The sequence below is a fragment of the Hylobates moloch genome, unplaced genomic scaffold (assembly GCF_009828535.3).
Source record: "Hylobates moloch isolate HMO894 unplaced genomic scaffold, HMol_V3 SCAFFOLD_13, whole genome shotgun sequence".
In the NCBI taxonomy this organism is placed as follows: Eukaryota; Metazoa; Chordata; class Mammalia; order Primates; family Hylobatidae; genus Hylobates; species Hylobates moloch.
The window spans coordinates 25,079,433-25,097,832 of record NW_026652288.1 but is presented as its reverse complement, the minus strand read 5'-3'; the positions used below and the strand labels follow the sequence as shown (position 1 = coordinate 25,097,832).

Below are 18,400 nucleotides of genomic sequence, written 5' to 3'. Positions count from 1 at the left end.
ATAGATATTTTTCCCTTGGTTGGTGAGGTCTCTCATCATTTTGCAGAGAACTGGCTTTGAAATCTTGCAGTGAAGACTAGTGGGATACGGGCCAGGCACGGTGGCTCACGCCTGTAATCCAGCACTTTAGGAGGCCGAGGCAGGTGGATCACTTGAGGTCAGGAGTTCGAGACCACCCTGGCCAACATGGTGAAACCCCGTCTCTACTAAAAATACAAAAATTAGCCAAGTGTGGTGGCGGGCACCCATAATCCCAGCTATTCTGGAGGCTGAGGCACAAGAATCGCTTGAACCCAGGAGGTGGAGTTTGCAGTGAGCCGAGATTGCACACTGCACTCCAGCCTGGGTGACAGAGCGAGACTCTGTCTCAAAAAAAAAGACTAGTGGGATACCATTTTCAAATAGGGCTAGGCAAACTGGGAGAAACAAACAGGAGGTAATTCTGGTCTTGGAATTTATGAGTTTCTCTATCTAAAAGTTTACATTCCAACTTTCTTTTTATCTACAGGTTTATCTTGAGTTTTAATACGTTGTTCTTTGTCCCAGAAATTTAATACACCTTATTCCTTCTACTAAGAAAGATAATTGTACACCTTGCCCTCACTCTTTAATTCTTAGCATAAGCTTTGTCTTCTTTATAATTTAGTGTAACTTGAATAGGGACAGAATCATGAAGATTGAGAACCGTAACTTTCTGTCATGGGCAACACCGTGATCACAAATCATCCAGCAGTCGTAGAACAGCTGCTTCCTGTCTTATTGCAACTTGCCTCACCAGCCGTCACAGTGTGTGACCGTTTATGCATGAGCCCTGAGGTTCCTGACATGTTATGGAAACAAACAGGTGTCACCCCTCTGCAGAGAGACCCCATGGCAGACTTTCTGGTGGCCTCATCCTTCCAACAGACACATGATAGGTAAATGTGTGTTAATGGTGGTAAGAGAGACTTCATAAAACTCTTCAGCCCCTCTCTCCAGTGTCTAGAAGCCAAGTTCATCTTTAAAAGACACCACTTTCATGCTGACCAGGGGCGTTGAAAAAAATAGAAAATAAAAATAAATAAAAGACTCCGCAGCACTTAAGCTTGCAGGTGGGCGCCTCTGCTAAGCAGGGAAGGAGTCCAGGCACATTCATTGCCTGCTTCCTTGCTCACGGCCATTTGGTTGCCTCTCTCCTTCACCCTCATTCTCCATTCTCTGAGTGCTTCCATTGCCAGTCCTAACTCCCAATAGTCTTAACTCTTGTCGTGTGAGGCAATGATTTCCAGCTCTCACAGCAGGACACAGTGCAGCATCAGATAGCCCCATCACCTCTCCCTCGTTTCACTTCCACTTTGAAGAGACAGCTGCATCTTCCTAGCACAGTCACCACCAGCACCAGCTCAAAATAGTTATGTGGGGTTTTTAACTTTTTCTTGAAGAAAAAAATGTACAAAAGCTGTTCTCTACATATCCCAGTTCTCTATACCTTCACAGTTGCCTAAATTTCAGACTTGCAGCAACTCTCTCCCATCATTGTTTTTTGTTTCTCTGAGAGGGCCTCTGAAAATCGGCAGCAAAGAGGCCACTTTGTTTAATTTAAATACACTGCAGCAAAATGAAGGTAATTGTCCACACAGGCCATCTGCTACCTGGCAGGTGTCCATGAGTCAGGGAGCTAGAAATGGAGACTAAAGTGTCTTCCATTCTGTTACCATGATAACAGCTTAGCTCCAAGTTTTAGATGCGTGTGCGTGTGGAGGGGGATGCAGTTATGAATGCTCTGCAGGGGGCATTAACTCTTAAAGTCAGGCTTTTTGCCACAAGTCTCTCTGGCCTTGTTTACCTGACTATAATGTGTGCCAGGAGGATTAAAAATTCTTCCCTGTTCCATGAGGAAAAAGAAAGAAGGGAAGTCCTATTTTTAGAGCCCCTACTAAGTGCCAGGCATCATGCTGGGGCCACCCAAGCATGGCCAAGAACAGTGCAGTATCATTTTCCTACTAAAGACACCGCCTTTCTCTCTGTGCAGCTGGTCTCCTGGCCAGTTCTCTCTGCCACAGCATGTGAGTCCCTGCCTCTGTGCTCAGATGCAGAGCTGGTGAAGGATCCCCGTGTCCTCAGGGCACCTTCTCTGGCATTTTCTGTACCTGTTTTGGCTCCAACATGAGATTGTTTTTATACATAAGAGATTCTCATAATCCCTGTATTCTCGTTTCTCACATTTCCTTACTGGGAATGAAATTGACTATCCCCTGGAAAATCATGGTTAGTGTCAGTCGTCAGAAGTCTTGACTGATCCATGTTCCTTTTAGTCTCAGAAACGTTGTGCTGTGATCCCAATATGCTTAGTTTTCTCCTAGCAGTTTAAGGCAATTAGCAGACCCAGGGACCAGTCCTAGCCTATCTACTGATTTTGTGTGTGACCTTGTGACCTCTCTTAACCTCAGCCTCTTCAAATGAATGTTGGACTAAAACAAGCTAGTTTGCTGGGGTCATGAACCCTCTGAATTTGTAATTTCTGAACACTTTTCTTGGAACATGATGCAGAGCTTTCTCGGGTTCTCAGGGTCTTTGCTGATTTGAAAATGAAGAGCCAGCAGTCTCGAGAGCTTATCAGATTGTAATGTTTCACTGGCTCTACGTTTGCAACAGAACTGTTTCCAACTGTTATACAAGGGACCTCTGTATTGAGAGAACCTGAGTCACAGGGCATTTACTGTGTTTAGTTATTGGTTAGACCCATGATTGGCCTGTGCTGGACTCAAGCCTTTGTTACAGCTTGTACTACAACAAGATTCCACTGTCCTTATATCAGAAAACCTTAAAACACTGAGTAGCACGTTGCAGAGCTTCCCTTGCTTCTCCAGGCGAATTGCCCTCTCCTGGCAGCTGAAACCTAGAGGCACAAGAGTCTTTTGTGCCCATCATTGGACAGCATATCCCCATCCTTGGAGCCACCTGACTAGTTCCTCTACCTTCGCAGATTTCTAGGTGTTTCTCAGGTTTCCCATAATCTCAGGGTGCCAACTGTGATGCCTCCCCCTCCCCAAGTCTCCCACTGTGCCGCGTATTCTAGACTGGTTCGCATTGAGCTCAGTGTTCAGCAGTCTCCATGGAGAAGGGCCTGCCTCTCTGAACATAAAGCCCATCTGTGCTTTGAGACGAGGTGCATTTGCACAGTGCGGTGCCCCATCTTGATTTTTAATATGTTCTGTCTGGCCTGTGCCTATCAAGTAAACAGAATGAACAAACTCCAGCCAGATTCAGAGGTGATTGTCAGCATGTCAGGAATGTTGCTGTGCACAGAAGGCTTCTCAGACTGCATGTGCGCCACACACTCCAGTTTGTACTTATTTAGTTAGAAGGACCTTACTTCAGACTCTTTCCTGAGATAGTTCCATCTTATACAGAGTATCCTGCTCCCTACACCTCCTCATCAGCATCATCTGCACAAGGCCTAAGTGGCCAGCAGCTATGGTACTGACTCCACTCGTGAGAAAGGAAAGTTAGAAGCAGAACATGCCATGACGGGACCGAGATGCTGCTGGGACCCCAGAAGAGCATTCCTCACTGACAGAATGGTCAGAACTGAAGCAAAGTGTTGGTTCTTGCCATGTCTGAGACGAGGTTAACTTAGCGAAGATCATAGGTCACAGAATTTTATATCTGAAAAATACAGTTTTTATCCAGTTGAGTTCCCTCAGTTTACAAATAAGACTGAGCCCCAGAAAACTTAAAATGCATGTGCTACAGAATCAAAAGAAGAGCCCAGGTCTCCCAACATCTCACTCTGTGCCCTTTTCACTGAAGCACGCTGCCTCCTCAGTGCTCACCTGGGAGGTGGTAAGAGCCAGAGAGCCTGCATCTTTCCCTATTCTTCAGGGTCATTGAGTTTGCAGCTGAGAAATGCCTCTAGGCCCTGGTCATGATTGACAAAGTGAAGAGGTTGAGTCTTTCGGTGACAGCCTGATGTACTCGGGGCCCTCTGCATGCTCCCAAATCAGGGAAGTTTTTTTCTCGACTGTGTGTCCCTGCCTCTTGCCTCATCTGGAGGCCTCTTTCCTGGGCTCTTTGGCCTGTTCCTCTGAGAGCCTCTGGTCCTGGTCTCGCAAATGTCAGAATTCATCCACCTTCTCTCTGTTCACCAAATGTCATCATATGGGATTGATCTAATGTATTTTTTAAAATTAACCTTAGCATATGAGTTAGCTGTTGCTGCACAACAACGTACCCCAAAACGTAGCTGCTTCGGAGAACACATGTTTACTAATAAATAACAAGTATAGATTACCTCACAGCAACTCAGCTGCTGTCTTCCCGGACCCCTCAGTTCAGTGCCTCTCACAAGGCTGCCATCAAGGCGTTGTCACCTCAAGGCCCAGCAGCACGTGGCTCTTGGCAGGACTCAGATCCTCATGGTTCCTTGGACTCAGGGCCTCAGTTTGGTGCTGGCTGATGGCTGAAAGCCACCGTTGGTCCCTGCCACAGGGCCCATCCCCAGGGCAGCTCACAGAATGGCAGCTGGCTTCACCAGGACAAGGAAGCAGGAGAGAGTGAGAGCAAGGAAGAGAGTCAAGAGTCTTCTATAACCCCTCCTTGGAAGTGATATCCCACTTGTCTGATTCATTAGCAGCAAGTCACTAAGCCTAGCCCACATTGAAAGGCAGGAGACTCCACACGGATATGAATGCAGGGGAGGGTCCCTTGGGGCCATCTCAGAGGTCTGGTGACCACATTTGCTTATCTAGTTAAAGTATCTCACATAAAGACTCACTGGTTGGCTGGGCCCAGCACTCCTGTAATCCCAACACTTTGGGAGGCCGAGATGGGCAGATCACATGAGGACAGGAGTTCAAGACCAGCCTGGCCAACATGGCAAAACTCCGTCTCTACTGAAAATACAAAAATTAGCCAAATGTGGTGGTGCATGTCTGTAACCCCAGCTACTCAGGAGGCTGAGGCACGAGAATCACTTGAACCCAGGAGGTGGAGGTTGCAGTGAGCCGAGATCACACCACTGCACTCTAGCCTGGGAAACAGAGCAAGATCCTGTCCCAAAAAAAAAAAAAAAAAGGTCGAGGCGATGGCTCACGCCTGTAATCCCAGCGCTTTGGGAGGCCAAGGCGGGTGGATCATGAAGCCAAGAGATTGAGACTATCCTGGCCAACATGGTGAAACCCCATCTCTACTAAAAATACAAAAATTAGCTGGGCGTGGTGGCGCACGCCTGTAGTCCCAGCTACTCAGGAGGCTGAGGCAGGAGAATCATTTGAACCCAGGAGGCTGAGGTTGCAGTGAGCCGAGATCGCGCCACTGCACTCCAGCCTGGTGACAGAGTGAGATTCCGTCTCAAAAAAGAAAAGATTCACTGATGACTGATAGATGTATTACTCCCTGGAGATTACTACCTGCTCTAGCACTTTTCCTGCTCTTTTCCACTTTTCATTACAGAAGAAAAAGGGCCAAAAATATGATGCACTTCATTGTCATTTAACAAGTGTTTATTAAGAATTTACCTGTGCTAAGCAGAGGGATTCAGAGGATGGAATTTAAGAAGTGAGATAGTGCTGTGATGGAGACACACAAGGTTCCGTGGGAGTATCTCAGAAAGACATTGTCTCATCCTAGAGGAGATGGTAGTGAGACTGATGCCCAGGGGACCAGCAGGAGCCAGTCAGACAGCATGGGGGAGAGTAGCGCTCCCAGCAGAGGGAATGGCAAGAGAGAGCAGAGTCCCATCAACAGAGTCAGGTGTGGATAGGCCCACACTTTTGCTTTTTTGTCAAAACCACCAAGGAGCAGAGTTGGTCGACATCCCTTGCGTGATGTATATCTCATCCAAGATCAGCTCCGGTCTCCAGGCTTCCTGAACCCTGAGCCTCAGGCCTGGCGAAAGCCCATGCATATTGGTGAGCTGTGCCTCTGACCCACCCAGGATTGCAAACTGGTATTACCCTACGCAAACCAGAATTCACGGAGGGCTCTGACAGCTCTGTCCTGGCTTCATTTTCATCCAATATGATCCTAACGCCAAGGGCTGGGGCATAAGACCCATGGAGAAATAACACCTGCCCAGGAGTCATAGCTTTTCTCTTTCAACTGCTCTGAACAAACACAACTTCTAGAATCTGGTTTTTATCTTCCTCAGAAGGCATGCCCTAGGTGATGATCCCAGGAAGAGGGTCTGATTATTTCCAGGCTGATGGTGGGCAGGAGGTTTCACTTCCGGATACTAGAGCTTTAGACACATGTGGCTGGCCACCCTGCCTACCCCTCATCTCATCCCCCATCATCATTTCAATATCAAAGTATTTGCAAAGGTTCAGTGTCATGCTGTTATGAAGCAGCCTGGATGTTCACCTGAGTCCCATGACTGACGTGCGGTCCTCAGGCCATGGTGCCTGGCCCAGATCATACAGAGGGAGATTCCTGAGTCCTCGCCATATGTTTAATGCTGGCTGGGCCATCTGTCTTACAGTGAAGTGTGTTAGCATTTCAGAGGTCATTCTTTTTTTTTTTTTTTTAAGATAGAGTCTTGCTCTGTCGCCCAGGCTGGAGGGCAGCGGCAGGATTTCGGCTCACTGCAAGCTCCACCTCCTGGGTTCAAGCGATTCTCCTGTGTCAGCCTTCCGAGTAGCTGGGATTATAGGCATGCGCCACCATGCCCAGCTAATTTTTGTATTTTTAGTAGAGACAGGTTTCGCCATGTTGGCCAGGCTGGTCTCAAACTCCTCACCTTAGGTGATGCACCTGCCTCGGCCTCCCAAAGTGCTGGGATTACAGGCATGAGCCACCGGGCCCGTCCCATTTTTGTTCTTTAAGTGGATTTAATTTCCATCTTGAGTTCCCACTCTGTCTGAACTGGTGACTTAATCTAGGCATTTCCAGGCAAACTCAAAACCAGCCCTCAGAGATTCTTTTCCTGTGCCCTGAGATTTGCCTATTCTGGACATTTTATATAAATGGAATCATACAATATGTGGTCTTCTGTGACTGGCTTCTTGCACGTAGCGTAATGTTTTCTTTCTTTTTTTTTTTTTTTTTTTGTTTTTGTTTTGAGACGGAGTCTCTTTCTGTCATCCAGGCTGGAGTGCAGTGGCGCGATCTCAGCTCACTGCAACCCCTGCCTCCCAGATTCAAGCAATTCTTCTCCCTTGGCTTCCCGAATTGATGGACATTTGAATTGTTTTTACTTTTTGGCTATGTCGAATAACGCTGCTATGAACATTTGGGTTCAGATTTTTGTGTGGACATGTTTTCATGTCTCATGGATATATACCTGGGAATGGAATTGCTGCCAGTCTGTCCAAAGCAGCTGCACTATTTTACTTTTTGTGGGGGGGGGCGGTGGGGGTGCAGGGGTGGTATTTGGTCTTTATTCCATAGATGGCTTAAAGAAATTCAGTTATCTAAAATCTCAGGACAAATTTATCCCTTTTATCTTATATTCAATTCAGAAATTGTTGAGATTTTCCTAGAATCACAGTCTGCAAATACATGACAGTGAAGGATTGGAAGGTGGTAATAGGAAAAGTAGCTGGGGAGACAAAACAGTGCCCAGAATGAGGTTTTAATGTTAGGAAAAAAGAACATTAATGATACTGCAGAACAGTCACAAGAGCTATCCCTAGCACCAGTCTTTTTTTTTTTTTTTTTGCGTTCCTTTTATTAATTTCAATAGGTTTTGGGGGAAGATGGAGTGTGGGGGGATTTGGTTACATGGATAAGTTCTTTAGTGATTTCTGAGATTTTGGTGCACCCGTCACCCAAGCAGTGTACACTGTACCCAATGTGTAGTCTTTTATCCCTCACCCCCCTCCCACCCTTTCCCTGAAGTCCCAAAAGTCCAGCGTATCATTCTTTTTTTTTTCTTTTTTTTTTTTTTCTCCTGAGACAGGGTCTTGCTCTGTCACCTAGGCTGGAGTGCAGTGACACAATCTCAGTTCACTACACCATCCGCCTCCTGGGTTCAAGCGATTCCCCTGCCTCAGCCTCCCAAGTAGCTGAGATTACAGACATGAACCACCACATCTGGCTAATTTTTGTACTTTTAGTAGAGATGGGGTTTCACCATGTTGGCCAGGCTGGTCTCGAACTCCTGTCCTCAAGTGATCCGCCCATCTCGGCCTCCCAAAGTGCTGGGATTGCAGACCAGTGTATCATTCTTACGCCTTTGCATTCTCATAGCTTAGCTCCCACTTACGGATAAGAACAACGATGTTTGGTTTTCCATTCCTGAGTCACTTCACTTAGAATAATGGTCTCCAGTTCCATCCAGGTTGCTATGAATGCCATTGTTTTGTTCCTTTTTATGACTGAATAGTATTCCATGGTATGCATTTACCACATTTTCTTTATCCACTCGTTGATTGATGGGCATTTGGGCTGGTTCCGTATTTTTGCAATTGTGAATTGTCCTAGCACCAGTCTTCAAGAGGGAGGGAGGGAATATTTAATTACGGCTTCTTATATGTAATTCTGGGCTACATTTTTTAACTTATGTTGTCTATTAATCCTTTTATAATATTCCATATTATGTAAGAGAAAACTAAGATTCGGTAGGATTAATTTATTTACTCAAAATGCTGAAATAAGAATGCGAATTCCATCTCTAGTGCTTTCTTCACAACATAAATTTTTATCTAGCTTCCTTGCTCACTGGAAGTACCTTTATCAATTACATGAGAAATACCTACAAATCAGTTGCAGTGATTTATTCATGTATTAATTTATTTAATCATGATTTTGTCACATAGATTTTGAATATTTGCTATTGCTAGAAACTCTGATGCTGATGTGGTTAGAGAGACGTATATAAATATTTAAATATACATAAATATATTTATGTATATTTATTTATATTTATGTATATATCGTGATTTATATATTTATGTACATAAATATACATGTATATTATGTAATTGGTATATTTATGTGTATTTATGTATTTATAAATATGTATAATGTGATTTATATATTTATACATATTATGTGATACATAAACTTTTTAAAATTTTTTAATTTTTTTATTTCAATAGGTTTTTGGGGGACAGGTAGTATTTGGTTACATGAATAAGTTTGTTAGTGGTGATTTCTGAGATTTTGGTGCACCCATCATCCAAGCAGTGTACACTGTACCCAGTGTGTAGTCTTTTATCCCTTTCCACACCCCACCCTTTCCCCAAGCCCCCAAAGTCCAATATATCATTCTTAGGCCTTTGTGTCCTCATAGCTTAGCTCCCACATGTGAGTGAGAATGTACAATGTTTGGTTTTCCATTCCTGAGTTACTTCACTTAGAAAAATAGTCTCCAATTCCATCCAGGTTGCTGTGAATGCCATTATTTCATTCCTTTTTATGACTGAGTAGTATTCCGTGGTGTATCTATCCCATTTTTTTTTTACCCACTCATTGATTGATGGGCATTTGGGCTGGTTCCATATTTTTGCAATTGCAAATTGTGCTGCTATAAACATGCGTATGCAAGTATCTTTTTTGTATAATGACTTACTTCCCTGTGGGTAGATACCTAGTAATGGGATTGCTGGATCAAACGGTAGATCTACTTTAAGGAATCACCACACTGTTTTTCATAGTAGTTGTACTAGTTTACATTCCCACCAACAGTGTAAAAGTGTTCCTTTTTCACTGCATCCACACCAACATCTATTATTTTTTGAGTTTTTTATTGCCATTCTGGTAAGAGTAAGGTGCTATCGCATTGTAATTTTGATTTGCATTTCCCTGATAATTAGTAATTTGAGCATTTTTCCATATATTTGTTGGCCATTTGTATATCATCTTTTGAGAATTTTCTATTCATGTCCTTAGCCCACTTTTTTACGGGATTATTTTTTTCTTGCTGATTTGTTTTCTTTGTAGATTCTGGATATTAGTCCTGTGTCAGATGTATAGTTTGTGAAGACTTTCTTCCACTCTGTGGGTTGTTTGTTAACTCTGCTGATTATTTCTGTTGCTGTGCAGAAGCTATTTAGTTTAATTAAGTCCCATCTATTTATCTTTGTTGCATTTGCTTTTGGGTTCTTGGTCATGGAGTCTTTGCCTAAGCCAATGTCTAGAAGGGTTTTTCCGATGTTATCTTCTAGAATCTTTATGGTTTCAGGTCTTAGATTTAAGTCTTTGATCCATCCTGAGTTGATTTTTGTATAAGGTGAGAGATGAGGATCCAGTTTCATTCTTCTGTGTGTCTTGCCAATTATCTCAGCATCATTTGTTAAGTAGGGTATCCTTTCCTCATTTTTTGTTTTTGTTTGCTTTGTCAAAGATCAGTTGGGTGTAAGTATTTGCCTTTATTTCTGGGTTCCCTATTGTGTTCCATTGGTGTATGTGCCTATTTTTATACCAGTACCATGCTGTTGGTGGTGACTGAGGCCTTATAGCATAGTTTGAAGTTGAGTAATGTGATGCCTCCAGATTTATTCTTTTTGCTTAGTCTTGCTGTGGCTATGTGGGCTCTTTTTTGGTTCCATATGAATTTAAGGATTGTTTTTTCTAGTTCTGTGAGGAATGATGGTGGTATTTTGATGGGAATTGCATTGAATTTGTAGATTGCTTTTGGCAGTATGATTATTTTCACAATATTGACTCTACCCATCCATGAGCATGGGATGTGTTTCCATTTCTTTGTGTCATCTATGATTTCTTTCAGCAGTGTTTTATAGTTTTCCTTATAGAGGTCTTTCATATTCTTGGTTAGGTATATTCGTAAGTATTTTATTTTATTTTATTTTTTGCAGGTATTCTGAAAGGGGTTGAGTTCTTGATTGGATTCTCAGCTTGGTCGCTGTTGATATATAGCAGAGCTACTGATTTGTGTACAATAATTTTGTATCCTGAAACTTTACTGAATTCATTTACCAGTTCTAGGAGCTTTTTGGATGAGTCTTTAGAATTTTCTAGGTATACAATCATATAATCAGCAAACAGTGACAGTTTGACTTCCTCTTTACCAATTTGGATGCCCTTTCTTTCTTTCTCTTGTCTGATTGCTCTGGCTAGGACTTCCAGTACTATATTGAATAGAAGTGGTGAAAGTGAGCATCCTTGTCTTGTTCCAGTTCTCAGGGGGAATGCTCTCAACTTTTCCCTGTTCAGTATAATATTGGCTCTGGGTTTGTCATAGATGGCTTTTATTACATTAAGGTATGTCCCTTCTATGCAGTTTTGCTGAGGGTTTTAGTCATAAAGCGATGCTGGATTTTGTCTAATGCTTTTTCTGCATTTATTGGATCACGTGATTTTTGTTTTTAATTCTGTTTATGTGGTATATCACATTTATTGACTTACATATGTTAAACCATCCCTGTGTCCCTGGTATGAAACCCACTTGATCATGGTGGATTATCTTTTTGATATGCTGTTGGATTTGGTTCACTAGTATTTTTTTTGAGGATTTGTGCGTCAGGGATATTGGTCTGTAGCTTTCTTGTTTTGTTATGTCCTTCCCTGGTTTTGGTATTAGGGTTATACTGGCTTCATGGAATGATTTACGCAGGATTCCCTCTTTTTCTGTCTTTTGGAATAGTGTCAGTAGGATTGGTACCAATTCTTCTTTGAATGTCTGATAGAGTTCAGCTGTGAATCCATCTGGTCCTCCACTGTTGTTTGTTGGCAATTTTTTTTATTACCATTTCAGTCTCGCTGCTTGTTATTGGTCTATTCAGATATTTTGTATCTTCCTGGTTTAATCTAGGAGGATCGTATATTTCCAGGAATTTATCCATTTCCTCTAGGTTTTCTAGTTTATGCATGTAAAGGTGTTCATGGTAGCTTTAAATCTTTTGTATTTCTGTGGTATCAGTAGTAGTATCTCTCGTTTCGTTTCTATTTGAGCTTATTTGGATCTTCTCTCTTCTTTTCTTGGTTAATCTTGCTAATGGTCTATCAATTTTATTTATCTTTTCAAAGAACCGGCTTTTGCTTTCATTCACTCATTCATTCATTCATTCATTCATTCATTTTTGAGATGGAGTCTCACTCTGTTGCCCAGGCTGGTGTACAGTGGTGTGATCTCAGCTCACTGCAGCCTCCACCTCCCGGGTTCAAGAGATTCTCCTGCCTCAGCCTCCCGAGTAGCTGGGATTACAGGTGCGTGCCACCACACCCTGCTAATTTTTATTTTTTCAGTGGAGATGGGGTTTCACCATGTTGCCCAGGCTGGTCTCGAACTCCTGACCTCAAGTGATCCACCCACCTTGGCCTCCCAAAGTGCTGGGATTACAGGCGTGAGCCACCGTGCCTGGCCTGTTTCATTTATCTTTTGTATTGTTTTGTGTGTATGTGTTTCAGTTTCATTTAGTTCTGCTCTGATCTTCGTTATTTCTCTTCTGCTGGGTTTGGGCTTGGATTGTTCTTGTTTCTCCAGTTCTGTGAGATGTGACCTTAGATTGTGCTCTTTCAGACTTTTTGATGTAGGCATTTAATGCTATGAACTTTCCTCTTAGCATCACTTTTTCCGTATCCCAAAGGTTTTGATAGATTCTGTCACTATTATTCAGTTCACAGAATTTTTAAATTTCCATCTTGATTTCATTGTTGATCCAACCATCATTCAGGAGCAGATTATTTAATTTCCATGTATTTAAATGATTTTGAGGGTTCCTTTTGGAGTTGCTTTCCAATTTTATTCTAATGTCATCTGATAGAGTACTTGATACCATTTTGGTTTTCTTAAATTTACTGACACTTGTTTTGTGGCCTATCCTATGGCCATTTTACATTTCTATCAGCAGTATATTAGGGTTCTAATTTCTCCATATCCTTGCCAACACTTGTTATTACCTGTCTTTTTTATTACAGTCATCCTTGTGGGTGTGCAGTGGTGTCTCATTGTAGTTTTGATTGGCATTTCCCTAATAATGCTGAGCATCTTTCCATGTACTTACTGGACATTTATATATCTTTGGAGGAATGTCTATTCAGATCCTTTGCCCATTTTAAAATATTATTTGTCCTTTTATTATTGAGTTGTAAGAGTTCTTTATATATTTTATATATAGATCGTGTATCATATATAATTTGCAAACATTTTCTCCCTTTCTGGGGGTTGACTTTCACTTTCTTGATGGTATTCTTCAAAGCACAAAAGTTTTACTTTTGATAATATTCAGTGAATCTAGTTTTTCTTTCATAGCTTGGGCTTTTGATGTCATATCTAAAAAGTCATTGCCTAGGCCGGGCGCGGTGGCTGACACCTGTAATCCCAGCACTTTGGGAGGCCGAGGCAGGTGGATCACAAGGTCAGGAGATCGAAACCATCCTGGCTAACATGGCGAAACCCTATCTCTACAAAAAAATACAAAATATTAGCCGGGAGTCGTGGCAGGCGCCTGTAGTCCCAGCTACTCAAGAGGCTGAGGCAGGAGAATGGCATGAACCCAGGAGGCGGAACTTGCAGTGAGCCGAGATTGCGCCACTGCACTCCAGCCTGGGCAACAGAGCAAGACTCCATCTCAAAAAAAAAAAGTCATTACCTAATCCAAGATTATAAAGCCTTCCCCCTACGTTTTCTCTAAGAATGTTTTCATTTCAGCTCCTATGTTTAAGTTATTGATTAATTCTGAATTGATTTGTCCATATGTTTTTTAATGATATCTTTTGAAAAGCAGAAGTTTGGTTGGGCTCAGTGGCTCACACCTGTAATCCTTGCACTTTGGGAGGCCGAGGTGGGTGGATCACCTGAGGTCAGGAGTTTGAGGCCAGCCTGGCCAAGATGGCGAAACCCCATCTCTACTAAAAATACAAGAAAAGCCAGGCATGGTGGCACGCACGCACCTGTAATCCCAGCTACTCTGGAGGCTGAGGCAGGAGAACTGATTAAACCCAGGGGACGGAGGTTGCACTGAGCCAAAATCGCACCACTTCACTCCAGCCTGGGTGAAAGAGTGAAACTCCATCTCAAAAAAAAAAAAGAAGAAGAAAAGGAAAAAAAGTTTAAAATTTCAATGAAAGCCAGTTTATCTGTTTTGTTTTGTTTTTACATATCATGGTTTGGGTGTTTTCTTAGAGAAATTTTATAGTTTTAGCCCTTATAGTTACTATGATCCACTTTAGTTTTAGCTCTTATAGTTACTGTGATCCATTTTGATTTAGTTCATATTTATTTGTGTCATGGAAAGATCTCAGAAAGCATGCTAAGTGATTAAATTTAGCAAATTGCAAAGTGATATGAGCAGTACAATACCATTCATGCAAAATTTAAAAGCATGAAATACCATTTATTATTCATAGCTATATATGCACATATAGGTTAAAAGTTTCCCAGCAAAATTTTGATAGGGGTTGCCTCTGAAGGGAGGAGAGGAAAGAACTGGAACAGGAAATAACTGGTGGTCAAAGCAGTCTTCAGATTTTTCTGCAATATCTTTAGATTGAAATACATTTGACACAATATGAAGTCACCAATTTGGGGTGGTTAATTATGTTGTACTTTTTAGTTTTCTGTATTTTTTTTTAACTTCTCAAAATACACACACATACACACACACACACACACACACACACACACACACACACACAAATGATTCAAAGTAAGAACCACAGAAAACAATCCATTTCTGTTGAGTTTGGTGGCCACACGGTTGAAGCACTGCAGTGGGGTGTTGTGCGTCCAGCCTGTCCACCTGTTCGGGGCCAATTCTGTTTGTATATGGGGTTTCTGAGCTAGATCCCCAGAAGGATAACTATCTTCATTTGAATTCACTCTCACACTTTGGCTTATGTTTTTTCCAGTTTTGCTTCCACAGGAAACCCTAGTCCACCTGCCACACTCAGTTCCTGTTGTGCTGAAGAGCTACAGAGCCCACATCTCAGTGAGCGGCCCCTGATTAGTTTTCTCCTTTTATTTATTTTATCCCATTGCTCCAAACTTTCTCCACAACTATACCAGGGCCTCCCAAGGAAAGTTTGGTTTCTGTTTACCATGTGTCCTTTCTTACCTCGTCCCTGCAGGGCGGCCCCGGACAGCCTTGCTGTGTGTGTGCAGTGCATGTGGCGTGACTGGCCCCATGGCCCCGCTTGCAGCCTGCAGCCAAGCTCCCCACATGCTCAGAGCATGCCCTTGGGGGGAGTGGGGTCGCAGCCTGCAGAGTGCACACTGCCACCCTTGGAGTCAAGGGGTTGTTCCCGTGCCTCCCACTGGCAAGCTGTGTGGCCTGACACAACGCTCTCTTTCCATTCTTCTTCTTTTATAAAATGGATATAAAAATATACACCCTGGCTTGGTGTGGTGGCTCACACCTGTAATCCTAGCACTTTGGGAGGCAAAGGTGAGCAGATTGCCTGAGCTCAGGAGTTAAAGACCAACCTGGGCAACATGTTGAAACCCCGTGTCTACTAAAAATACAAAAAATTAGCCCAGTGTGGTGGAGCACGCCTGTAGTTCCAGCTACTCAGGAGGCTAAAGCAGGAGAATCTCTTGAACCTGGGAGGTGGAGGTTACAGTGAGCTGAGATCGCACCACTGCGCTCCACCTGGGCAACCAAGCAAGACTCTGTCTCCAAAAAAGATATATATACATATATAAATATATACATACATACACACATACACACACACACACACACACACACACACACACACGTATGTCCTTTCCACTCACAGGTTGCTGGCAGCGGGTGGCGGGGAGGGGTCTAAATGAGAACATGTACATGAATGTGTTTGCAAACAAAATGAAAGCTGTTTGCATGTTACTTCCTGCCCTGCAAGCCAAGCCCTTCTAGAACCCTGGCCCAGCTACGCAGCTCACTCTGTCTTCCTGAGAGTCCTCCACCACTCTGTGCCAGCCTCTTCTTTCCCTCCCATTCTTGGTCTTGTTCTTATGATGTTCTCTCTCTCTGCCCTGCACGCCCCCTTCCTTTTTTCCTTTTCTTCCTCTCTCCAGTCTTGGAAGCAGCCTGACTCCTTCCTTTCAAGTATGATCCACCACTGAACTGAGGCCCGCTGGCTGGCTCTGGTTGATGGAGAAAAAGTACTTTCTTCCTTTCTCAAAGAGGTCAGGTACTTGAGATAACGTATTTTCTCTCTTTGAATCTCCAGGCTCAGGCCACAGGGTCACCACATACATCGCCCACCCATGGAGGTGGCCGGCCGATGCCCATGCCAGTGCGCTCCACGTCTGCCGGCTCCACCCCCACCCACTGTCCGCAGGACTCGCTGAGCGGAGTCGGGGGAGACGTGCAGGAGGCCTTCGCACAAGGTGAGTTTCTGGAGCAGTGTTCGGCGGGGAGTTGAAGGGATCTGCAAACACGGACAAGATTCCTGCTGAGGTTTTTTCCATTTCTGTTTTGTGCTCTTAGCTTGGAATGATCAGATGTTGACAGACAGTGTAAATAAGTCAGGTGCTGGCCCCTTCTCATGAGACGGGCTGGTCTCCAGCGGGAAGGCTGCAGGCTTCCTATGTGTGCCAAGAACAGGCCTCCTGGGGTTCTCTGCCCTTTTTTCTGGATTATTGAAAGTGCTTTGTCCCTTGGGCTTTGTCTCCTCCAGAGGAATTGGATGGAATAATTCCCTGGCCTAGAAGGGACTGCAACAGGCACTGTAACTGGGACCGTGCTGAAAGCACAGTGTGCACGCCATTGCCACAGTCATCGGAGGAGCTGCTGACCAGCAGTATTAAATAGTTGGGTGGGGATTCAGAGGGAAGTCCTGCTGGGGCTGGAGGTGAGAAGGGGAGGTGGTGGTGGTGGTGGTGGTGGTTGTGGAGAGTAGAGCCCCACCCCCACAAGGCTGAGGAAGACCTCGGTGGAATGCTTATTCTGGAACCCAGCTCTGGATTGTGTGGTGGCAGCAAAGCGTGGAATTGACAGGATGCTGCTCCCTAGGTAGAGAGGGCAGAGGGAGAGGGACCAGTGGGCTGGTGCCTCCTGCCCCCGGTGTGCCTGGGAATGGCTGGAGCTGCTGTGGCCCCATCTCCCCTTAGGTATTCCACACCTGTGTCCTCGGGCCTGGCAGAACTGAGGCGTTTGCTCAGCCATCTCTTCTCCATGCTCACCCACCCTGGCATCCCCATCTGCTCTGCCTCTCCTCAGGTACGAGGAGAAACCTCCGCAATGACCTGCTGGTGGCAGCTGACTCCATCACCAACACCATGTCATCCCTGGTGAAGGAGCTCCATTCAGGTGAAACCCAGAGCTCCCAGCCAGCTTCCTGGCCTCCCCTGCCTTGCCCGCGCCCTTCTCACTTCCTCGCCAGCGCTGGCAGAACCTCACCACCCAGCTTGCACCACCCCATCTCATCACCTAACTTTGCCTTCTAGGAACACACTGGATGTCTCCACTCAGAGAGCCTCTGTCACACAGGATCGCGTAGGGGCGGTTTCACATTCAGGCCTATCTCAGGAGTGCATCTTGCGGAGCAAGCTGAATGTAGAGAAATTCAGACCTTTGAGTGCAGGCAGGCCCCTTCCTCACTTACCTCGTCTTCCATCTGTACTTCGTCCACAGCCGCTCTCTCCCTAGGCCTGACTGACCACCTCATTCTGAAACTTCCCTAGAGATCTGGAGCCGAATCAGCCAGGAAAGCTCTGGACTTTCCCCTGCTGCCTTTCTGCTCTCTCCTGTTTGACTTGGTTTTGAAACCTATTCCCTCCTTTTGTCCGTGACCAGGCTCTGATTTCACCTGAAGTTCATGACCTGAGTCTGTCGCCTCTTCTGCTCCTTGTGTTCAGCTCATCTGTGACTTCTTTCTCGGTCTCTCCATCACCTCACCAATTCAGTGACTTCCCAAAGACCTTTACCTCGTGACATTTCACCTTACATAAAACCCAGGAAAGAGAGAAAATAAAAGGCCATTCACGTATCCTCCTATCTCCAGGAATCCCCATGACTCTGCCAGTTACGTAGGGTCCAGAGAGTCACTAATGATTTCACAGCAGTGGGGTCTCCATGTTTTTTGTTAAACTAATGGTTTCCCTTCCTAAGCACTATAGGTCACTCACACTGATGGCTCTCCTTTGTTTCTTTCCACCTAATGTAGTGCTTTTAAATACCTTGAAGTAGCTTAACAGGATTATTAAATAAAAAGATAAAGCAGTTTTTCCACGGACCATTCAAACACATACACTTATTCAAACACTCTTAGGGAAGGCAAGCCTTGGGTATTTTTCAGCCCTTCGTAGGAGAAAGCTCACATGTTTAGGGTTGTCATGGGACTGGACAGAGCCCCCAGCTCTGCTCTCAAGTCTGCCTGTTTTCATACAGACCAAAGTGAGTGTATAGCCCAGCCTGGTCTTTCCAGTCAGTTAAGGTCAGACGCTGCCTCTCTTGTTTGATGGTGCCACCCTCTCCATTCTAGCACTGTTTCTCAACCCCCATCAGAAGCACGGCCCCGCTCTGTACACATAAACAGAAGAGGTGACAGCCTTCAGGATGACCTCACAGGTGATTAGAAGGCACTTTCC

General features: G+C 44.3%; 1 protein-coding gene across 14 annotated transcripts in view; it reads left to right on the top strand.

Annotated features, from left to right (window-relative positions):
• Nucleotides 1-18,400, top strand: part of DTNB (dystrobrevin beta) — a 297,775-nt gene that overhangs the window by 270,636 nt on the left and 8,739 nt on the right. For 6 of the 14 annotated variants that reach the window (XM_032172425.2, XM_032172427.2, XM_032172422.2 and 3 more), the window contains 2 exons: nt 16,039-16,198; nt 17,031-17,120. In XM_032172425.2, coding sequence (XP_032028316.1) covers nt 16,039-16,198; nt 17,031-17,120 — 250 coding nt within the window. The other 8 variants (XM_032172437.2, XM_032172436.2, XM_032172433.2 and 5 more) reach the window with 4 other exon arrangements.